The 25,220-nt window shown below is 37.1% G+C and overlaps 1 protein-coding gene across 5 annotated transcripts in view; it reads right to left on the bottom strand.

The window, feature by feature from the left end:
* ETV1 (ETS variant transcription factor 1) overlaps positions 1-25,220 on the bottom strand; it is a 97,856-nt gene that overhangs the window by 27,538 nt on the left and 45,098 nt on the right. For all 5 annotated transcript variants that reach the window (XM_054496221.2, XM_054496222.2, XM_063667520.1 and 2 more), the window contains 3 exons: positions 19,577-19,706; positions 16,175-16,363; positions 11,908-12,155 (listed from right to left, as the gene is read on the bottom strand). In XM_054496221.2, coding sequence (XP_054352196.1) covers positions 11,908-12,155; positions 16,175-16,363; positions 19,577-19,706 — 567 coding nt within the window. The remainder of the gene's footprint in view (positions 1-11,907; positions 12,156-16,174; positions 16,364-19,576; positions 19,707-25,220) is intronic.

The raw sequence follows: 25,220 nt of genomic DNA, 5'->3' as shown, positions 1-25,220 counted from the left end.
ACCATACACACACACACACACACACACACACACAATAAGAACAATAACCATCCATTTAATCTGATAAAAATCCCTTGAAAATTTTTTCAAGTTGTTCATATCCTAGTTGAAAATGTTTTATGAAATAAAATGTCTCTTTTCCTCAAACCTATTAGTTAACTCATTTAAGTATAGAAATCATTTAAGTGTAAAAATTCTAAAACTATATTCGAAACCTAAAAACATATACTTAGTTAGGTAAGCACTTTAAAAAATGTTATATGTTCCCTTCTTTTGTTCACATTCATGAAACAGACAAAAACACACAAAGACACACACACACACACACACACAGAGAGAGAGAAGAGAGATCCAAACATGTATCTTTAAAATGTCTCATTTAATTTCAAACCTCAGTTCCACTAATAAAAACAGTTGTATGTTCACTTTACGGACTTCAAATAAGCAGTTCTGGGCCTAAATATCCTGGTTGTTTTATGAAAAAAGAAACTAAAAGTCCCACATTATAAAAGCACACTCCACCCCCTTCTAATTGCCTTTTTCCAAGCTAGTACAACTCACAAGCAGATTATCCATCCCTTCCCCCTTTCCTGCCTGTAAAATCCAAGTTAGACAAACACTGTGGGGCTGAAATGACATATTTGAATGGAATTCAGACCCACCAGTTCCTGTTTATGTTTCTGATTTGAGAATGTTGTCTTCTCATTCACTATACATTAGGAACACTGCAAGGCCATAAATAGTGTCAGGTTACTTGCAAGCAGGACCAATGAGCATTAATCATTACTTCCAGTCAACTGGCAAAAGCAGCAGCTGATGGAACACTACACCCTTCAGCTCTGTATAAATGGACATTCCAGAGAGAGTGAGTGTGTGTGTGTGTGTGTGTGTGTGTGTGTGTCCTTTCAGTCTCCATTTTATGAATGAAACTCCAGGCTCTATAGCGTCCATTCATGTAAGAGAAATGCTTACAGGGCTCTGCCCCTAGGGATCAATCAGTCATGGGTAAAACTGGTATGATTGGTTTAAGACAGCCTTCAGCCTTCCATTACTGCCTTAAAATGCAGTCCCTGTCCATTTGGCCTGTGTTAATGCATAAAGAGTAAATCCAGACTGTAGTCTCAATTCTCAAATCAAATCACTAGAGCCAATGTCACTTACTGTAACTGTAGATTTAGAGCATATTTAAGTATTTCTTAGAAAAACTGATATAGTGGGCCAGAGTACTGCTTTGGGAGATTTGCAATTTTAACTCCAAAAGGAATGAGGAAAACTCATATGAGACATGCTAAGCAATAAAAGGCAAAGTCAAATTGTGAGGCCAATCTATGACCTCTATTACAATATGAAAATCAATTAGGAAGACATCACTGTCACTTTTCACGATTGAAGCACCTAAAAATCAGAGATTAAGTGATCTACTAGTCCACAAATCACTGGCTGAGTAAAAGAAAATTATCTTTGGATATTGAGAAAGAGCTAAGATGTTAACATTTTCTGAAAGTTCAATAGCTCATTCTTTAAAGTTCCCAAGTGATCCTACACTTGAATGTCTTCAAGCAATAGTTTTAGAGTTAGGAGGGAAAAAATGAGCTGCCATGTTTCAGGAGAAAATGTAGCCATAAGCAAATGATGTTTTGTAATGGAATAAGGCCACGGTTTGGCCTTTGGAAGTGTTACATATCAAGCACAAAAGGCCAAAGTTCATGGAATCATAATCATTGCTGCACTGGAAATTACTAAAGATGGCAATATTTAAAAATATCCAGAGTTTTTAGGGAGAGGAAGCAATATATGAGCAATTATGGAAATACTTTTTGAAGAGTCAATCCTATCCTGAATAGTGTTAAATATGGAATGGGTTTTACCCGCCATTTGTAATTTGGTCCTTGACTCCAAAGGGGAAAAAAACACTTTTTTCTTTCAGTGACCTGAAGCCATGTGAGAAAAAAGTTGCAGTAAACAGTCCCTGTGTATATCTCTAAACCACTGATCAACAGATCCTTACCATGCCTACAGAAAAGGAAGAGGATAAACAGAAAAATTGCCCAGTCTTTGGTTTTAAACCTGGGAAGGATTATTTATTATGGCATTATGACAAATATTTAACCTCCAATTTCTAATATCTGATTAATAAAGTCATACAGAATAAATAAATTTATGGCCATATGTTAGAGCTCAAAACTAAAATACTTAACATAGGCAGGTGGGAGATGAACCCACCATTCAGAAAAAATATGAGACAGAGGAAAATCACTAAAGAGTGAACGTATACCGAATTATTAATTTTTTGCTAACTTTTTTTCCAGGGCTTTAAAAATATTCAGTATTTTCTAAGGAATTACTCTTTAAGGTGGTTCAAAAATATGTAAATAAAAATGACAAACTGAAGATGAATATCTTCAAATGTAATATTTCATATTTAAAATAACTGTAATATGTTTTCTAACTTCCATTATTCAATGTATTTAAAGTCTGATCAATGTAATACATGAATTACAACTTTATAATTATTAGGGGCTGGATATAAAATTCATAATAGATTGATTTGAGAAGTATATGCATTATCTATATTGAAATAATTTGTTTAGGTGTTCAGAGTTTTAGATATTGTGGTTTTTATAATTCTAGGCCTTCTCCTATAGCTATATAAGAGGGAGGCGGGCCTTGAGATAGACTGTTGTAGTTGCTGAGAAGAGAAGAAGGCATACATTCGTAACAACTTGGTGACTATTCCATACTTTCAAAGGGAATATGAATAGAAAAATACTATCCTACTTCCTTTCCTCCTTAGCTGCCTAATTAGAATCCCAGCAATAACACAATTTTTTAAAAATAACTAAGATAAAATAATTTCTTCAATGTGAAAACACTGAATAGTAAGTGACATCAGACAGTGGTGGTATGCACCTGTAATCCCAACCACGGTGAGGCTGAGGAGGGAGAATTGCTTGAGGCCAAGAGTTAGCAACTTACCTGGGCAAGACAGCAAGACCCTATCTCTTTAAAACACATCAGCCAAAACAAAACAAGACACACACACGTAGAATGTTCAAGAGGGAGAAATTATTGATCATGGGCTTTCCATTTTGGAAATAATGAAGTCTGCTAGTTTATAGTAAGCCTTGAATATTCAAAATAAATATCATTTACCTTTATTTCTACTCCCTGTGTTCCATCTGACTTTAATTAGTGTCTTTCAACAGCTTTCCTTTTTGTAATCACTGCATACTTTCTGTTTCCTGGATAATATTTTTGGTTGTTTATGTGTGCCCCAATTGTTCAGAAAGGATGAAAGAAAAGTGTATTGGGAAATATGTATGAGATTAGTTTCCCTAGAATACGTATCTTATCTTGTAAGTAAATAGTAATAAATTGTTTTTTAAGGTAAAATATCCTGATGACACAATTTCTGAGATATTGCTAGATGAGTAGTAGTAATAAATGCAATAGTAATAGTTTAGAAATAAATGACTGGGATATTTTAGCCCTCTGAATGTTGTTATTTTTTTCTTAAGTTTTGTGCAAGTTTAGTCAGTTGATTGAGGCCCTGACACGTCATCTCCAAACCTATAAAACACTACACATTTATATTTTTATATGGATGCAGAAAATAACCACGTTGTTCTTGCTCCATTAACCAATTATTTAATCCTACAACTTTCACTTTCAAACCATATTATAAACTCTGCAAGGGGAAGCCCAAGCAATGCTTACTACTACAGGAGGCATTAGGAATTACTTCACTACTTTTCCTACTATTTGATTAGGATGAGTATCCACCAACACAGCAAAACATAGAATAACATTTACAATATAAAAACATTCCTCTCTTGCCATTTCAGAAACCCAAGAGTATTTAAATTTCTTGATTAAAGTGCCAGCTTGGGCCTATGTGAACAGCAGATAGATTTGTGAGCTCTGACAGATGAAAGTTAAACATATTCCAGTTTTAACATATTTAACATAAGCTAAATATTTTTTCAGTATTTATTTCATCATTTTTCTGCCTACACATAATTTTTCGATATGCTAAGGACAGATAACCGTTCTCTAAACTTAGAGGCTTTTCTACTGGCTTTCGTCAAAGCCCTAATAGGGTAATAAAGAAGTATATGAGGAGCTTGGGAGGGGTTGTTGGGGTGAATAATGGATGGATTTTAAATGAAGAGAATGGGCTGGGCACGGTGGCTCATGCCTGTTATCCCAGCATTTTGGGAGGCTGAGGCGGGCGGATCACCTAAGGTCAGAAGTTTGAGACCAGCATGACCAACATGGAGAAACCCCGTCTCTACTAAAAATACAAAATTAGCCGGGCATGGTGGTGGCGCACGCCTGTGATCCCAGCTACTCAGAAGGCTGAGGCAGGAGAATCATTTGAATCAGGGACGCGGAGGTTGTGGTGAGCTGAGATCGTGCCATTGTACTCCAGCCGGGGCAACAAGAGTGAAACTCCGTCTCAAAAAAAAAAAATAAATAAATAAATAAATAAAATGAAGAATGGAAAAAGCACCCTATTCCTCAAAAACAGCTTTCTTTACATCTGTTTGAGATCCTGTAGTCCCTCATAAGCTTACATGTGAAACATGGATTCAGCTGACACTGAGCCACCATCAAGGGCATTAAGAAAGAAAGAGTGAGGTCCAATGAGAAGACTCAAACTGTAAGTTCATGCAATCAAGGATTTAGAGCTTGGAAGGGCCATTAATTAGCCACTTTTTCTTCTCATTGTTTTTCAGCCTTTTTCAAAAGAGCTATTACAAAAGATCACTTCTTTGATAATCTCAGTTCTTAAGAATGCTCGTGGTATATTTTTTAAAAGAAAGCAGAATACACCTTCATCATTTATATCGTTGAATTGCTCTATTTTTCTACCTCACTTCAGTGAACACCTAACATTTAGAGTAAAATGTGGGCACTATTTAAAGTGAAATGTGCTCCTCCCAAATTAGTGAAAGCACACCTCACATCTTCAAGCAGATGCCCTGGATCACGAAGAGCCTTCAAAAACCATACAAAAACACTCAGTATTTCCCTTTAATCTGAACAATTATGTAGAAAGACAAATCATGAACTCTCCACTAAACTAAGAATTAGAAAATCCTAATTTTAGTTTTGGCTGCTTCACGATATATCTGTAACTGATGGTAAGTTACTTCATTTGGATGAACCTCAGATATTTATCTGTAAAATTTGGGTGTGGAGAAGAAGTTTGAAGTAGGTGAACTTCAAGAGCTTTCATGATAAAAGGATTTAGAATTCTATGAAACATTTATTTGTGTCAACTTCCCAATTTAAAATCGCACGAACAACATTTGCCGCCAAAGAGTTAAGTGCCTCCAAATTGAAAAAAGGCCTCATCAGTAGCGGCAGGAGTGGCCTTAAGAAACACAATTTAAAAATGCAAAAACACTTTCTTTGGCAAACATATGATGGTGAGTTCTCACCCTTACCCTCTGCTTTTATTTCCTACTCTCTCTAAGCTCAAAGTACGCAGCATTGTCCTTTATTTTCTTATTTTAGCTATCTTCCTCTTGCCTTTGAAAGTTCTTCTTTCCCTCTCTTCATTCCCTACTCTGATTAAGTTGCTCCACCACATGGCCGAGAAGCATTGTTTAATTAGGATAACAGAATAGGTCTTAAGGGCTAAAAACACCTTATTAATGTACATTACTCCTCCAACCAACTACTAGGTTAAGATTTTTAACACACTACAATGTGCAAAGGAATAAAATCCTAATGGTAGAATTGCAAGCACTGTGCAAGGTGAACATGAATCCCACTAAGTAGGGCATTATTTTCCCTCCCTCCTCTAAGGCAGTCCTAGACGCAAACCAATAGAAAGTCATTTACGCTTACAACATATAAGACTATAACATCCTTTACTTGTTTTCACTTATAGGACTGACGTGATGAGTTTGGACACTTCTCTTCTTCAACTACAAATTGATTGATTTTTTTGAGAGGGAGTCTGGCTCTGTTGCCCAGGCTGGAGTGCAGTGGCGCAGTCTTGGCTCACTGCAAGCTTCACCTCCCAGGTTCACACCATTCTCCCGCCTCAGCCTCCCGAGTAGCTGGGACTACAGGCGCCCGCCACTGCGCCCGGCTAATTTTTTGTATTTTTTTAATAGAGACGGGGTTTCACCATGGTCTTGATCTCCTGACCTCGTGATCCGCCCACCCCGCCCTCCCAAAGTGCTGGGATTACAGGCGTGAGCCACCGCGCCTGGCCGGATTGATTTTTTTTTTTTTAAATACTCATTCTGTTTGATTAGGAAAGCAGCACATAAGCATTGTTGAAATATAAAATATTAATACTTCACAGATACAAAATATCACCTATAATATCACCACCTATATATAGCCAAGGTATTTCTATACTGGCTCTTAATTTGCATGAGTTACGCTTTGCATACTTTCAAAAACTCAGTAGTCTCATTTCATTAAATATTTTTCAAATATCTGACTTCTAATGGCTGCATAATATTTCTTTTACAGGTACCCATAACTTACTTTACCATTCACCTATTATATATTTTTAATATTTTGCTTTCTCTCTGTCTCTCTCAAACATTGACTATGCATCTTTCACTATTTCTTAGAATAAATTCCTGAGAGTGAAATTACCCCCATCAAAACATGTGAACATTGTGTGCTGATATTTTCTGAAGTCAAAGTTTAGTTTCATGTGCCCACTACCCCTCTAAAAAAATCTACTGTAAGATATCAAAAAGTAAAATCAAATGAAACAAAAAAAGCAAAATATCAACCAACCAACTAACAAATTCAGCTCTAATAAAATATATTGCTATAAACATCTAAAATATTTGCCTCACTGGACATTCTGAATTTGCAAAACCTCATATGTGGTCATGAAAACGGGCAAACAGTCTTGACTCTAAGAAAATAGGATACTTTGTATGGGAATCTCCATGAGGCACTCCAGATGAAGCACTCAATGTGTATTTAACACTTCTTATGTGGGCATTTGACCATAAGGGCATGAAAAAAAATATCATGTTGGATTTAGAAAAAAGCAACCAACCAACAACAACAAAAAATGTGTACTGCTTTATGCAGCATAATAGGCTAGAGAAGAGAAGGAAAGGGACAATAATAGATGGATTGGATTGGATCTTTTAGAACCTAGTATCATGATACAATCATGATCATACTGTACTGGTTCATCAAATTGGCCCTAAATATCTTTTTCTTGTTTCCTCACTGTCTTCTGATCAAAGTTTTTTTCTTTTCTCCTGAATAAAAATGTATACTCTACTAACATAGTATTTTGCATTTTTTATCTTAAATATTAGGCAGTTGAAATTGCATTCCTGTAATTATAATTATAACTAATAGACCTTCCATTTCCCATGTCATAATTAATGTCAGGCTTTATTACAGCACAATCATAAGCTACCTTTTCCCCTTACGAGGCTTCTTTTATTTTCACAACATTTATAGTGTATAGAATTAAGCAATAAAGAGTTCTAAAGGTCCTCCGTAAGAATAGCCTTTGGATCATAGATGCTGAGTTAACTGACTTAGAAAATGCTTTTTACGGCAGGGCACAGTGGCTCATGCCTGTAATCCCAGCACTTTGGGAGGCTGAGGCTGGCGGATCACTTGAGGTCAGGCGTTTGAGACCAGCCTAGCCAACATGATGAACCCCTATCTCTAATTAAAAACACAGAAAAATCAGCTGGGCGTGGTGGCACACGCCTGTAGTCCCAGCTACTCGGGAGGCTGAGGCAGGAGAACTGCTTGAACGTGGGATGCGGAGGTTGCAGTGAGCTGAAATCACACCACTGTACTCCAGCCTGGGCGACAGAATGAAACTCCATCTCAAAATACAAATACAAATAAAATGCTTTTTACATTGTTTTTAAACCACATATAAATCTATGTGCTTCCTAATGTGCTATTTGTTCAACACCAATAGGTGAAAAAAGAAATCACTGATTCAGTGATAAATGCATTAGATTTCCTCAAAGGTTATTAAGCGTACTTTCAGCAAGGATGAAAAAATTAATGACAACCAAACAAAATATCTACGGATCATATTTGTTGATTGCAATGTATGACATATACATATGTGTCAACGTAACTGCAGCAATATCGTGGCGAATCAAATACATTTTGATACCCACAGATTAACTTTTCATAGGCCCTGGTTATGGGGTTACTATATTTATTTTAAATCCGGTCGGAAAGATATAATTTTACCATTTAACTATTCAAGCAAAACACAACTGTATCCTACTCGCAATATTGAAATTAGAGCTCAAAGGTGGTATACAACTTTGGTAATTTTAAATATAATTTAAAGGGGAGAATGCAATATAAAATTAATAGCTTTTTAGGTAAGAATTTTACAAGTAATCTGCAAGACATGGCATACTTACAAAAGAGATGCCATACATACCTTCGACAAACGATGCTGGACTATGTTTTGAAGATTATATATGACTCAGTCTGTGCTTTTGAGGGTCAAATAGTGACTGGCTCTGAAGTCCATATTATGTATGAATGTAATTCTTACAGCACAAGATGCTATATTTCACCCTTATTAGAATTTTAAAATCTCTTTTCCATTAGGTTCACATCTTCTTAAGAAAAGTTGTACATTCTCAATACCACACTACATATAACTGTATATACAATATAAATATGGGGAGAAGATATACATGGAGCAATCACAGAATCAAGAAAACCGTTTCAGGCTGGGCATAGTGGCCCACGCCTGTAATCCCAGCACTTTGGCAGGCCGAGGCGGGCAGATCAGTAGGTCAAGAGATTGAGACCAGCCTGACCAACATGGAGAAACCCTGTCTCTACTAAAAATACAAAATTAGCTGGGCATGGTGGTGCATGCCTGTAATCTCAGCTACTCCAGAGGCTGAGGCAAGAGAATCGCTTGAACCTGGGAGGCGGAGGTTGCGGTGAGCCGAGATCATGCCACTGCACTCCAGCCTGGCAACAGAGCGAGACTCCATCTCAAAAAAAAAAAAAAAAAAGAAGAGTTTCAATGTTGCTGTTTTTGGTATCATACATATAAAAACATTTCTAGGCAGGTCATGGTGGCTCACACCAGTAATCCCAGCACTTTGGGAGGCCAAGGCGGCCAGATCACCTGAGGTCAGGAGTTTGAGACCAGCCTGGCCAACATGGTGAAACCCCGTCTCTACTAAAACCACAAAAATCAGCTGGGCGTGGTGGTGGGCGCCTGTAATCCCAGTTACTCGGGAGGCTGAGGCAGGAGAATTGCTTGGACCTGGGAGGCGGAGGTTGCAGTGAGCTGAGAACGTACCACTGCACTCAAGCCTGGGCGACAGAGCGGGACTCCGTCTCAAAAAAAATTCATTTCTAGAGCACAAAAAGAAATATTTTAAGTGCTATGCTATACATGTTCTTTGGAATGATTATTTGAGATAATTTATATGATTTCCACATAAAGTTTCTTGAAATCATGATGAATTTTAAAAACTACAACAAATTAAAATGTGTTTTGGGGAATAAGGATAATATCAATTAACAGGATTTGAAATTTACAGAGATAAATGTGTACTATTTATAATAAAGCCCACTGTATTGCAGGGTTCTTAATTAGAGACACCAGTGGACGATACAAAAGGTTCTAAACTGAAACCACAATGGGAATTTCAAGATACTCCCCAAATTACAGTCCCTGGGGCAAAAATTCAAATAAAGACTCTTATACAATCTGTTAAAATTTCTTAAATTATAAATCAGCCAAGCAAACTGATAAATAAGGTGTCTTCTCATCTTTGCAACTGTATACCATAACAACCTCACAGCCATGTCAAGTTTAGTAGTTGAGGAAATCTCTAAAATGAGCCTGGAAGAGTATGGTATGGAGAGAGCTAGTACCCAGTCTTCAGATCCTGACACACCCCACTTTTTGTCTCTCTCCCTATCCTCGAGCTCAATATTGGGCCACACTGTGAGAGTTTCACACATCAAGATCCATCCTCATGCCTTCACGAACAACTGCCCTTTAGCCACCCTTGAACCTAGACTATATATAGGAGCAATGTGCTCTGCTTTCAGAAAACAGGGCCTGGGATGAACTTGCTCAGGCTCTGGAAGTAGACTCAAGGCCACTTGGGCAGAGAATTCACAGGTTTTGGAGAGCTTGCATGCTTTCTAGAAGTTGAGGCATGCCTCAAGGGGGCCAATTCCCTTCATCCTTTGAACTTATTGGCCAGTATAGAAGGATGACCAGAGGGAGACTTCTAAGTCACAGGGCTCTCTTTTGCAGAGTCTTAAGGGCAGTTCATTATCAAGCAGGTAATCTTATATGCAAACTGGTAACTCAAGACCTGGAGATAGTTTTCTTTACTCAAGTAGACTGATGATAGAAAAACTCAGCAGAGGAAGCAATACTCCCTTCATAAAGAATGCCCAAACTTTATATCCAGACAAAAGGAAACTGTTCTCAAATATTTCCACATCCACAACCATCTATTGACCACAGATACAATAATGTTAACAATATTTTACAGGTACATGGTAACCTTATAAACATTAGCTTTTATTTCATAGATTATTTTTCAAAATACCTGAGATGTGTTAAAAACAGATGTCCTGATTTGGCAGATTATAGAAGGAAAAACTCAGCAGAGTTAAGTAATTCTTTTAAAGCCTCAAGGTTCAAATATTGGCAAAGTTGGTGACACTATTTGGAAAAGAAATTTTTTTTTTTGAGACGGAGTCTTACTCTGTCACCCAGGCTGGAGTGCAGTGGCACAATCTCGGCTCACTGCAACCTCCACCTCCTGGGTTCAAGCAACTTTCCTGCCTCAGCCTACCAAGCAGCTGGGACTACAGGCACCTGCCACCGTGCCCAGTTAATTTTTTGTATTTTTAGTAGAGACAGGGTTTCACCGTGTTAGCCAGGATGGTCTCAATCTGCTGACCTCGTAATCCGCCCACCTCGGCCTCCCAAAGTGCTGGGATTACAGGCATGAACCACCAGACTGGAAAAGATTTTAAACCCTCCCTCCTTTCAGGAAACTCCTCTCCCCCACTTGACACGCTGCTTTGTACTACTTTCTAGCTCACAGAGACAAAGCTAAATTCTATGAATAATCTGTTATTCCCCTCTTAATATGTAAGAATTCTTACTTACGAACACTTAGAATCTTTGCCACCAATAATTTTTTTTTTTTTTTTTTTTAAGATTTTTGAGACGGAGTCTCTCTCTGTCACCCAGGCTGGAGTATAGTGGTGTGATCTCGGCTCACTGCAACCTCTGCCTCCCGGGTTCAAGCGATTCTCTTGCCTCAGCCTCCTGAGTAGCTGGGACTACAGGCACATGCCACCATGCCTGGCTAATTTTTTGTACTTTTAGTAGAGACGGGGTTTCACCATGTTAGCCAGGGTGGCCTTAATCTCCTTACCTCGTGATCCACCGGTCTCAGCCTCCCAAAGTGCTGGGATTACAGGCGTGAGCCACCGCACCAGGACCCCAGTAATTTTTTTTTAAATGTTATAAGCAATATGTGACCTAGTTCAGAAGAATATTACTTTCTGTAAACATTTTTATTAAATAGCACTGTAGTAGCAAAATAAGAAGAAAAAAAGTGCAGAATTAAGAAAAAAAATTGCAATGTCCCTCTCGAGCTGAGACTGCATAATTCTGTAAAGCGTATTTTTCTTTAAACTGGTTTTGTTTCCAGACACTATTTCAACCATCACCTCATGTCAAAATGACCTGATAGTCCAAACCTTTACACGTAGATGAAGTTTCAATGAAGGGACAAAATCTGAAAGATCTTATTAAAAAATGGTCAGGAGCAACCTAGTCTGATACCAACACTAACCAATGTGACAAGGGAGGTGAAAAAGTGCCCTGAATGTAATTTGCGCAGAGCACAGGCCTACCTGAGTCATATGCAAAATCTCTGGGTTCCTGTTTAATCATCAGAGGAGGGGGAAAGCTTTGGCTGGCCGCACTGCCAACCATGGTGTTGTGTTCATACACTGGGTCGTGGTACTCCTGCTTAAAGCCTTGTGGTGGGAAGGGGATGTTTGGCTCAGACATCTGGCGTTGGTACATAGGACGTCCTTCCCTTGGCATTGTCGGCAAAGGAGGAAAGGAGTTACAGGGTTCAGAAAGCTGGCGGCGAAATCTAGGGAATAAGAGAGTGTGTTTCAGATGAAATGGTAACATGGAACATTCTTTAAAATACGGATACGGTTTTTCATTTCTTAGTGAATGAACATGATACCAGCTGACCTGAAGTGTAAATCTTTAACAAGCATTACATTTTTCTTTCCTGGATTAGTAGCTCTACGTTTTTTAATCATATGACTTATATTCCTTTTCTAATCAGTCTCTTGCAGCACTGTTGCAGTATATGAATTAAAGATGTACTTTGAGTAAGGATTGGAGAGCAATGAACAACTTTGAGGATTTTACACACACACACACACACACACACACACAATGATTAATGGCTAAAATGCCTAGTTCTAAATCAATTGGATCACTGATAATTTCCACACAGAAGAGTGTTAAATGATTATATACCAGAAAAAAAAGGGGGGGAGGGAAATAGAGTCTGATCTCAAACTGCATCCTCTATCTTTTAATTCTGTTACCAAACTGATCAATAAACAAAAAACCAACCAAGCAAAAACCTACTTATTGGTTTTCCTTCCATTACCATCCATTGCTGAGGAAGCAAGAGAGGAATGACTCTTTTCTCAAATCAGCAGGACTTTCAATTCCTCAACAACGTCCTAATTAACATTGCATTCTAGTAAGAAACAAAACTGGGTATTATAAGGACTCAAACCCAAGCTAGTTTTAAAAAGACTACCTCTTTACTGTCAAACAGCAATGCAGACCATATTGGCTTCCAATAGATTCAAATACAGTATCAAGTTGATAAAAATAAGCATAAATGCACAGCTGATCTCCAAAGGTGAAAATAACATATAATGTTGTATAGGTTTGGGGCAAGTCCCGCTGTTAGGACATGAGGAAGTTCTGAGGCCTCAGCAGAAGGCTAGAAATGAGTCCTCTGCGTCTTTGTTCTTGGTTATACTTTATAACGATTGGCTAATCACATAATCGTTCTGTTCTGTGTTTCTCATCCATAATATCATTGACCCACCACAAAGATGTGGATTAATTAAAGATTTAAAAGTGCTCTAAAAATGCCCCAGGAGTGCTTAAAAATAACCTATAAAACATTTCTATGAGCAAATATAAGCCTATTAACCCACCCCCCCCCCCCACTAAAAGCATTCCTGAGACTTTAATTTGGAAAGTTAGCATTTAATTTTGGTAATGTTAAATGAAAATAAGGTAAAAGCTAAAGAATGGCAAAGCGATTGCTTTAGCATTTCCAAGAACACTCCATCCTGTGATTTAACTCTAGGCTCACTGGTGGTCATGGAAAGCACTGAAATTCCACCTACACCTGCAGAAAATAAACTTAGAAACTCGGATATTGCAGAGCAGTTAGGCTGACTGGCACTGCATTCATTTCCCTTCTCTTGCTTATTTCATTAGCCAAAAAAAGAAACAGAAATTATCATTAAGAACTGTCAAGGAGTGAATCAGAAAATTGTAACTTGAAGTTAAAATAAGAAACTGGCTCACTTGCGAAGCCTTAAAAGGAAGTTAATAATACTTGTAACTGAAAGCTTTGTAAGGAATCAAGCCATTTGTTTTTACGAGTCGACCTGATTCCAGTTGGAAGTTGCTGGGGAACATGTATATATCAAACACGCATGCTTCTCAGGAAGTTGCAAGGTTTTGGTGCAATTCTTAGGAGCCACTGACCAATGGTAAAGAGAAAGTGATTCAAGAAGCTTCTGGTAAGGAGTTAACAGATAAGGAGAACATGCTGATGAACTCCCAGATAAAGAAAAACAGGGTGTAAGTGGTGGAAACACTGAGAAAGAGAGACAGGGCTCCTGCACAGTGGGTTCAGGAAAAAGTGCCAAAGGGCTCGCCCGAGGAGCAGAGTGAGGCTGAGGAAAGGAAGCAGGGTGCAGGCCAGTTGGCCGTAAAGCGTTCCCAGAGTGAAGTGGGGTGCCTGGCTGGAGGGGGTGTTTTGGGGAAAGGATCTGTTCCCAGAGCAAATTTGCCATTTATAACTGAGGGACTGTCATTTGTTGGCCAGAGCCCTCTAAGAAATCCTCCTCAGAAACATACGGCTTTAGAGATTTTCCTGGGACTGGCCAGCTGGTACTGTCCTCAAAACTCAGTCAGGGGTCAGTGGGAAAAGACCCTGAGCTTCCCTCTTGGAGTTCCGGGCCGGCTGTTCTCAGTCTCAAATATTTGACTTCAAGTAGAGAAACTAAAATGGATTTGGCTAAAACATTTCAAGTTAGGTCACCTAAAACCAGGCACACTGCTTATTCAGCAGTCACCTTCCCTAAGAAATAACTAGTTTGCACAAAAAGCAAATTATACAATCTATAATTCTGGCACTGATCAGAAGAGTGAGATTCAGTTATCAAGAACTCCGAGAAGTCACCAGTAGTGGAGAAAATAAAACTTTGTTTGTTCATACTTTTTTGTTCCCTTTTAGCTCTGCACAATGTGCATCTGTTTAATGGCCCACCCTGCAATAAGAATTCTTTCATCTGTATTTACAAAACTGTTTACACAGATGCACATACCATTGCACTCTGACAAAGTCTCAAGGCTACGGGGTGAGAAGAAAAAGATAATAGGAAGCATTTAATAACTACCCCACAAGAGGACTTAGTGATGGAAACAAGGGTGGAAAAAGACAAGGCTTTGTATCACATTGTAAAGAACGCTTTCATCTTATGCCCTTTACAGCAAAATGAGTTTCTGAATTTGAGATTGAGTCCCATGAAAAAACCTATAAAAAGCAGATTTGAGTGCTCCCTTATTTTCAGAAATTTGCCAGTGGCACATCATCTGCTTTCCTCTGCTGATCTAGAAGATTCCTTTTGCTGAGTTAACTTTTACAATGGTGTCTCAGAGCCAGTTTGCACTGACTTATTGTCAAACTTGCAGGAATTTTTTGAGCCAGTTCTTAAACACAGCCACTATTAAGAGTTAAATTAGATAACTTCACAATCAAAAAATATGTTAAAAACAAAAGATAAAAATGCAAAACTCACCACTTTCTAAGTATCTTACTACCAATTATACACCTGAGGTTACTTATGTCTCCCGTATCCGTATGCTAGAAATACTACGTTACGCTGTGCTATTGCATCTTTGCAACTCGGCATTCAGGGTTGTCACAGTGATGGCTCATAGTGGGCCATGAAAGCAATATGTACATCACAGACCCAGCAAAAGCTACTGATGAGGGCGTTTCGTTTTTCTCTCATGCAGGCTGTTGCTAAACATTTACCAGCACACCACTGCATATAGAAGCACAAGGCAGAAGAGATAAAGAAGGAGAGATGCTGTATATAAGCAACCTGGATTTTAAGCTGTATATTAAAGTAGTACATCTCAGAACCTCTACAGGTTTTATTTAATGTTTTATTTAAATATGAATTTCTTAATCTCAAGGAGTCAAGAATTACCTAACGCAGTATTCTCCTTAGATCTACGCTATGTTTCTTGCTTGCTCCTTTCTAAGTAATACTAATTGAGTCTCTATCTCTTTAATTGTATATTCTCAGTGTCCAGAGTCATGCGTCTACTGATATGAAATATTCATCACCTGGAAAAGATGGTCAACAGTTTTAATCAAATAAGTTATATTCTGCAAAACTATGTACAGCTGAACCATTCAATATAAGGTAAAAAACCTAATTCCATAAGCTACCTACTAAAATTAGTCTCCTAACTTTACAGAACAAGTACACACATATGCTCATAAAAATGGGATGATCTGATTTAAAGTTTAAGTGAAGCAATTTAATTCAAGCAAAGCGAAAGGGAAATGCTCAAATGTCAGTAGATAGATTAATTTTCCATTTTAGCAACCAATTTAAATGTTTATAAAAGGAATGTTTATAAATGACTTTCTCCACAAATTATAAGTATAGACAGAGTGAGCTCTTTCTGAAAATATTTTGCACAGATGTGCAAAAATAATAGGCTCACCTTAAATCTACTCTAGGCCTTCAGAATTGTTAATAGAAATTTTTTCCAAGAATGCAAAAAACAGTTTCTAGAAAACTGGTATCTGCAGGTTACCTGTGGTCCATGGGGTAGCTGCTATCTGGTATGGACTGCGATGGAGGGAGGTGAGCTGGGAAGGCCCGGTCAGGTTTCGGTGTATGAGTTGAGTTTGGAGATGCATGATGCAGTGGGGACACTGGCGTGCTGGATGGTGTTGGGGGGTTGGAGGGCCTCATTCCCACTTGTGGCTTCTGATCATAGGCACTACCCAGGGGACAAAAGAAAAGAGAACATTTCTTTCTTTGGAGCAATTTTTTAAAAAAGTTTCTAATCCAAAGGAAGAAAAGATATTTTAGACTTAAGTCAAATGGAAATGAAAACTTTGTTGTTGCTGTTGTTGTTGAAATCCAGAACAGATAAACTTCAAAATCACAACACCCTTAAACAGAAAATAGGATAATTAATGCAAAACATTGTAACAGAACAAATATTAAATGTGTATTTTTAATGCATATACAAACAACTTAGTATAGGGAAATTACGTCCAAAAAAGCAGTGGTATTTTTTCCATCTATTCTTGATATATCTATTTGAGAAAGTTTGATAGATCTTTCCTAAATCATTAAATACTTCTGATATTATATTCTTCTTTTATATTATGTAAGATTTTAAAACAAGAACTAACATCAGCTTAATAAGGTAGAGACTATACCTGGCTTGCTTTTGTTTGTGGTGGGATTTTAAGAAGGCAATGCTTTTACTTTATTTTCCTTTTATTATATTAAATAAATGATGCTTGGCATTAACTTCCTCACATGGGATAATGAAGATTAATGAGGTAAATTAAAATGTCAGATATATTTAAACTTTCTTAGAGAATAAGTACAAAATAATGTTATTAGGAATAAAATCCTATTATAGTCTAACTTCTAAACACTCACAGTTACAAAAGAATAAAATGAGTAAGTTTGATTTTATATTATGATTTTAAATTGCTTTCCTATGTGTAACTTTCAGGAATGTGATTTAACTAATTTTTGTCATCTATAAAATATTTTACTAAAACTAAATTTTCTTAAATTTTTTTTAACAACAGGACATTTCTAAGTTAGAATGCTGTATTTCATTTTGCTGGGCGCAGTGGCTCATGCCGGTGATCCTAGCACTTTGGGAGGCTGAGGTGGGAGGATCGCTTAAGCACAGGAGTTTAAGACCAGCCTGAGCAACATGGTGAAACCCTGTCTCTACTAAAAATACAAAAAATTAGCTAGGCATGGTGATGCATGTCTGTAGGCTCAGATATTCATGAGACTGAGGTGAGAGGATCGCTTGAACTCGGGAGGCAGAGGATGCAGTGAGCCCAGATTGCGCCACTGCACTCCAGCCTGGCTGACCGAGTGAGACCCTGTCTCAAAAAAAGTAAGTAAAATAAAATAAAAAGCAATCATCAGTACACTTTTTTTCTTTAGAAAGAAATAATTCTTTTTGAATTAAATTATGTAATAACTTATTCTGTTGCTCCAGCAATGCAACGGAATTATATCCAGCTGCAAAAATCTTTTACAAGCAGTAAAGGAATATATGCTGCACAAGGCTGCTCTTGCTTTAAAGCAAAGTCAACAGCGTTCATATAATGAATTGCATGTTTGGTTCCACCTATGTTCTTTACCAGTATTTCTGAAGAAAAACCCACTTCTTTTGTGAAATGGTTCACCTAACTCATTCTCATGAATGAAGAAAAAAATGATACTATTCCCCCATGAAATGCTGTACTCAATAATATTTTCTGTATAGAGATGGAAGTACCAGAATTTATCGCATATACCATATATCGCTGTGGGGATTTTTCATCCCCCAAAAGAAACACAAAATATTCAGGCAATTCCTTTATTATTGATTTGTGGATGTCAGATATGGCATATAAAACAGTGATGATTTCACAGTCACAATTCTGATTAATGCTGAAAGGCAATGACAATTCTATATCTAACTGGCATTGACTAGAAATTCCTCAATATGTTAAATAATTATGCTGTGGATACACAGTACTTGTAAGGAGAAAATGCAAAAACAAAACTAAACTATAAAATAAAACTCAGATCGATCAATACTGCCTTATCTGAACTCAGTATGCTTTAATAGTTAGCTTCTACAAGAGACCTTTTTTATAAAACTTTGCAGTTTCAACTGAGCTAGCTCATAATTTCAGGCTCTGGTGAACCTCTTAGAAAAGCAAATATAAAAGACAAGTTTGCAAGAACAAATGGTAATAAAATATCTGAGCATTGGTCAGCTGCCATAATGACACAAGTCTATGTTTCTCTTTTATTTTTGAGACAGAATCTTGCTCTTGTTGCCCAGGCTGGAGTGCAATGGTGTGATCTCGGCTCACAGCAACCTCCACCTCCCAGGTTCAAGCGATTCTCCTGTCTCAGCCTCCAGAGTAGCTGGGATTACAGGCATGCACCACCATGCCCGGCTAATTTTGTATTTTTAGTTTCTCCATATTGGTCAGGCTGGTCTTGAACTCCCGACCTCAGGTGATCCGACCAGCTCTGCCTCCCAAAGTGCTGGGATTAAAGGCATGAGCCACCGCATCTGGCCTATGTTTCTAGAATCTTACATATCTTGGACATAAACAGTGTATGCAATAAATATCTGAGGAAATATTTAATAGAAGACCCCTTTGGGTCATAATGTACGATGAATCTGAATTGATATAAATTATAAAACAGTACGAATATTTGGAATAATTTGTGTAAGTTTCCAAACTAACTTCTTTTAAGAACTAAGTTTCTACTGTAATTGAGAGTGATAATACTCGGTAGAGACAGCCAACTTTTTCTTTATGCAATTAAAGGCCAATATGAAAAGTAGCATCATGCAATTTACTTTGAAGGGTTTTTAATGAACATATATGTGATCAAATTTTCTAATAAATGAACAATGTACTTTTACTGCACCACCCTTTATTATCATCAGAAGAACAACCAGCTTTTTAATAGATAATAGCCTCTGCTAAGCCTTATGAAATTCCAGTTTTATTGCAATTGTCCATGAACTCATCTTATAGATCATCTGCAAAGCCTGACATATAACTAATGTACTGCTTAGACCTGCCAAATGTTTCTTTTTTTTTCTACAAACTCTCTATCTAAAGTGTATAATGCATTCATTCTAATGGGAACTTTCAAAAGCTGCTTGTGCCAAGTAAAACCCCTTTTTCAAACCCAAGATGCATCACTACAGTAGAAAAGCAACTAATGATCTCGATAAAAATTACTGCTTTAAAATGAATCCAAAGTGTCTGATTGGATGGTAAATGGTTCTTTAGAGTTCTGCTAAATGCATTACCTAATTAGCTTGTTACATAATAAAGTTGTAACTCATAAAATATGACTTGAGATTTCATATTATTCTGGACCTTTTGATTTGATAAGAACCACTATACTGCATACATACAACTGGTGGCTTTACCTGACATTGTACAGGCACTTTTCTCCATAGCTGAATTTAAAGGGCTGTTCTTGACTGCAGGCAGAGCCGATTTCTGAACATGGACTATGGGGTTCTTTCTTGATTTTCAGTGGTAGGCCATGAAAAGCCACTAGAAAAAAGAACAAAAATATCCACAAAAATTAAATGCTGTTAGGAATTATGGAGATTAATGTGTTCTACTTCTCTTGTTAAAAATGTCATTCATATTTCATATTAACTTATATATGTAAGAAAAATCACGTTTGATGAATTTCAGTAGCAGAAGATTTCAGAGAATCTTCACATACTCCTTTTCTGCCTTTATTGTGTAACAAAATGCATGCTTGAATTTTCTCTCATTACTTAAGTGAATCACTTGTAATTTGCTTAACTGATATTAACAATGCTAGAAGCTCAGTTTCAAGAAAGTACATTTTGAAAACGTATCAGAAAGGTTTCCAATGACTAAAGCAGAAAAATTACAACTGATTAGCCAAGAATTAACTAAAGACCAAAATATAGTTTTAAGCATTATTGAAAAGAAAATATATCAACTGCATCAATAATAATAGTTTAATGAAATGACAACTGGACTGGGACAAAGAAAATCCAGGCGCAGGTCCAGAGTGACTGATATTACTTTGGGCAAAAACTCAACATCTTTGAGGCCAGTTCTCATCTATAAAATACAGATTAAGTATCTGCCTATCTAATTACCAGAACTGTGAAGATGAAATCTGAGAAATATGTAAATGTTGTTTGTCACGTGTAATCTACCATGAAACAATTATTCTATTTGAAATGATGTTTTTGCCTTTTTACTGTGACTTAATGCATAGTAATGCTTATATGTATTTATGTTTAATAACGTACAAGGCTACATCACAAAATATGAAAACTAGAAAAATACGTATATGGGGAGGGAATCATAGCTGTAAATCCAATAATTAAAAAGCATGCTATAGGCTGGGCCCTGTGGCTCACGCCGGTAATCCCAACATTTTGGGAGGCCGAGGCAAGTGAGTCACCTGAGGTCAGGAGTTCAAGACCAGCCTGAGCAACATGGTGAAACCCTGTCTCTATAAAAATACAAAAATTAGCCAGGTATGATGGCAGGTGTTTGTAATCCCAGCTACTAGGGAGGCTGAGGCAGGAGAATTGCTTGAACCCAGAAGGTAGAGGTTGCAGTGAGCCGAGATCATGCCATTGCACTCCAGCCTGGGCAACACAGCGAGACTCTGCCTCAAAAAAAAAAAAAAAAGAAAAAAAAGCTATATATTTTTTATTCTTCGATATGAAACTGAAGAAATGCCTATTAGAAATCTTATCAGAATAATTAAATTTTTGGTATAAATGAGAAATTGGTTTAAAAAAGGAAAAAATAGTCATAAGAATAGATTTTATAATTTTCATTTAATATCTACAGGTATGAATATTCAAGGGATAAACACATAACAGAGACACACGTTCTGGAGATTTATTCTAACTCTTATACAAACTGAAATTAAAACACAGTATGTTAAGTCCGCTTTCCAAAAAGGAAGATTATGACAAGAGGAATTTTGTGGTTTATGATGTTGTCATTGCATCTTAATTATGCCATTACAGAATTATAAACTTGCATTAGCTTGAATGTTATATATAATTTTTAATATAAAAATTTGATATCACAAACTACCAAGCTTCAGGAAAACAAATATTATTTGTTTTATATACATATAATTTTGATACAAGTGTTCAATGGCAATCAAGAGTCATCTGAAATATTCCAGAAAACAAATTTGCCAAATAGGCACATTTTACTTAAGTGATCTAAGAGAAACTTAACACATAATAATAAAATAATTACCTTGGGTATACTATTTCAAAGCATTTTTTAATGTAGTGTGTGTGTGTACATACATGTTTAGTACGCCTATTCAAAGTAAAGAGAAAAGAAAAAAAGAGAAATTTTGTCCATCTCCATATATCAAGAATACTCATGTGCATTAACTTTACCAAGTCAGAAAGCTCTAATTCTTCTGATAGAAAAGGCTTAAGAGCCTCAAGAATCAATTATGAGGACTTGAATTCTGATTTGAACAAACCAACTATAAAAAGACAACTCTGCAATAAATAAGACATTTTAGTATAGACTAGTTATTAGATAATTTAATAAATCATTGTTAATTTTGTTGGATGTGACAATAGTTGTATTTAAAAAGTTTTAATGTTAGAGGTTCATAAAATATTTACAGATAAAACATCCAGAATTTTCTTTAAAATACTCTAGAAAAAATAATTGTGTATGAGGAAACTGATGAATAAGACTAGAAAAATGTTGATAAATGGTAAAAGCCAATTGAAGGGCAGGAGGGAGTTAACATTGTTCTCTTAACATTTCTCTATTTGTCCTAAATTTCCTGGGTAAACATTTTTTAAATGTGAAAAGAAAACCCATGAAGAATTTAAAGTAGTGCTTTAGGCCCAGTACGGTGGCTCACACCTGTACTCCCAGCTCTTTGGGAGGTCAATGTGGGGAGATCACCTGAATCCAAGAGTTGGAGACCAGCCTGGTCAACATGGTGAAACCCCATCTCCACTAAAAATACAAAAATTAGCCAGGCATGGTGATGTCCACCTATAATTCCAGCTACTCGGGAGGCTGGGGCAGGAGAATCACTTGAACCCGTGAGGCAGAGTTTGCCGAGATCGCGCCAGTGCACTCCAGCCTAGGTGACAGAGTAAGATTCTGCCTCGAATAAAGAAAGAAAGAAAGAAAGAAAATTTGTCTCCCAGTGTATATCTGCGTGTTGTGTGTGTGTACGTGAGATCTTAGAATAACAAATACTAAATGACACAGCTTTGTAATACATTAACCATGCATTTCTTTTTTTTTTTTTTTTTTTTTTGAGACTGAGTTTCACTCTGTCGCCCAGGCCGGACTGCAGTGGCGCCATCTCGGCTCACTGCAAGCTCCGCCTCCCGGGTTCACGCCATTCTCCTGCCTCAGCCTCCCGAGTAGCTGGGACTACAGGCGCCTGGCACCACGCCCAGCTAATTTTTTGTATTTTTAGTAGAGACAGGGTTTCACCGTGTTAGCCAGGATGGTCTCCATCTCCTGACCTCGTGATCCGCCTGCCTCGGCCTCCCAAAATGCTGGGATTACAGGCGTGAGCCACCGTGCCTGGCCTCTTTTTTTTTTTCTTTAAACAAGTGGTTTTCAATTATTTATTACGTCTTTGAACATATTTAGCAAAATGTGTATTTCCAAGTTTTGTTTTGTTTTTTAACTTTCATTTTAGGTTCAGGGGTACATGTGCAGATTTATTATATAGGTAAGGTCGTGTCATGGGGGTTTGTTGTACAGATTATTTCATCACCCAGATACTAAGCCTAGTACCCAGTAGTTATTTTCTCTGATCCTCTTCGTCTTTCCACCCTCCATCCTCAAGTAGCCCCCAGTATCTGTTCTTCCCCTTTGTGTCCATGTGTTCTCATCATCCAGCTCCTACTTATATTATAAGTGAGAACATGCATATATCCAAGTTTTAGCACTTCAGATTAAGTATTGGGTTTTACATTTTCATAAGAAAAAGCAATAGCAACATATAAGGAATTCAAGTAACAAATCATATTATATCTGAGAGATTAGATCAGGTTTACATGACTAAAAATTGATGACCTCTATAGCTAATATGCATGCAGTATGATGTAAAGTTTATCATATTTATGAAAATGTCAGCCATATTGGAGACTATAATGTTTAATATTACTATATTTTAAGTCTTGAGTACCAGGAAGTAGGAAAATATTTATAAACAGGACACAAAAAGCACTAACCATAAAAGAAAAAAATATCAGCAAATTAGGCTTCAATGAAATTAAGAACACTTTTTCAAAAGACACTATTAAAAAAAGGAAAGTAAGTCACAAGCTATAAGATGTTTTAAGTAGAAAGATCTGACTAAGAACTCATATTTAACAAAATAAGAATTGCAACATATCAGTAAGACAAGACAAATTCCCCATTTAAAAAATGGGCAAAAAGTCTTGAAACAGGCAGGTAGTTCACAAAAGAGGATATCCAGATGGCAAAACAAATCGGAACGACAACAAAATATATGCAAAGGTATTTAAAATCTTTATTCTTCAGAAAACTGCAAAATAATCCACATAACATTATCACTATATAGCTGTATCAGATAGATATAGATATCACTAGAATGACTAACCTGCAAAAGATAAACATTACGAAGTTTTGGTGAAGACATGAAGCAATGGGAACTTTTATACAAGCTGCTGAGAGTATGGATTAGTATAATAAGCACTTTGGAAAACTTTCTGGCAATATCTACTAGGGCAACAGAAATCTACTCTATGATCCATTAATACACCCTTAGGATATATCCAAGAAAAAGGAGTGCATATGTTCACCAAAAGACATGTGTAAGAATGTTCAAAGAAGCTTTATTCATGATAGCAAAAACTGGAAAAACTCAAATATTCATCAATGGGCAAATGGATAAATAAATCACGGCATATGCATACAATGGAATGAATACTACACAGGAATAAAAAGGGACAAATTACATGCAAAAACACAGATGATCTCACAGGTACAAAGTTATGGAAATATATCTTGCTGGAAACATTTTATATCTTGCTCTGGGTGGTGGTTATACGGATATATACACATGTAAAATTCATCAAACTATACACTTCAGATTTTTGCATTATAATGAATGTGTATCAATGTAAAGTTTAAAAAACTCTGAGGGACATTAATCAAAGCTACACTAATTAAGTTACTTGAAAATGTCTGGCCTTCTGACCCCACTGAGACATCTGAAAATGTGCTTCAACTTCACAGGAGAAATTATTCCAGATGGGTAGGGAATGGAGGGTTGAGAGGAATGGCATGTTTGGGGCACCATAAGGAATGGCTGCTAGCATAACAACAGCCTTCTATCAAAATGTCCATTAGCATGGACCTAGAAGCAAAAGGCATGATCCATGCTAGTGGAAATGCTATTTGGTGCTCTACTGCTTTCAGATTGGCCCAGTGAGTTTCCTGAAGTGACCTTAGAAGAAAGGGCATGTCTTAGTCTGTTTAGGCTGCTGTAACAAAAACACCATAGACTGTATGGTTTATAAACAACAGGTATTTATTGCTCACAGTTCTGGAAGCTGGGAAATCCAGCATCAAGTCACCAGCAGATTCAGTGTTTGGTAAAAGCTCACTTCCTGGTTCACAGATGGCATCTTCTTGTTGCAACTTCACATAGCAGAAATCACAAGTGAGCTCCCTGGGATCTCTTTAGTAAGGGAATAGGGGCACTAATCCCATTGGCTCCATCTTCATGACCTAATCACTTCCCAAAGTCCTCACCTCCAAATACCATCACACTGGGGAGTAAGTTTCAATATCCGAATTTGCTGGGGCAGGGGCAGTGAGACGGGGACACAAACATTCAGTCTACTGCAGGGCATAAGGATTCTCAAAGGGTTATCAGAGGCAAGCTGATCCCTGAACACAGGATACCCAAATCTGGCACATCATCAAATTATCTAGGGAGCTGCTAGAGAAACACAGATTCTCAGACCTCGTTTGTTATTGGTTGGATTGTGTCCCATCAAAATTTACATGTTGAAATTTCAACAC

Source organism: Pongo pygmaeus, chromosome 6, assembly GCF_028885625.2.
Source record: "Pongo pygmaeus isolate AG05252 chromosome 6, NHGRI_mPonPyg2-v2.0_pri, whole genome shotgun sequence".
In the NCBI taxonomy this organism is placed as follows: domain Eukaryota; kingdom Metazoa; phylum Chordata; class Mammalia; order Primates; family Hominidae; genus Pongo; species Pongo pygmaeus.
The sequence above is the reverse complement of the archived record's forward strand: the minus strand, read 5'-3'. Positions and strand labels throughout refer to the sequence as shown.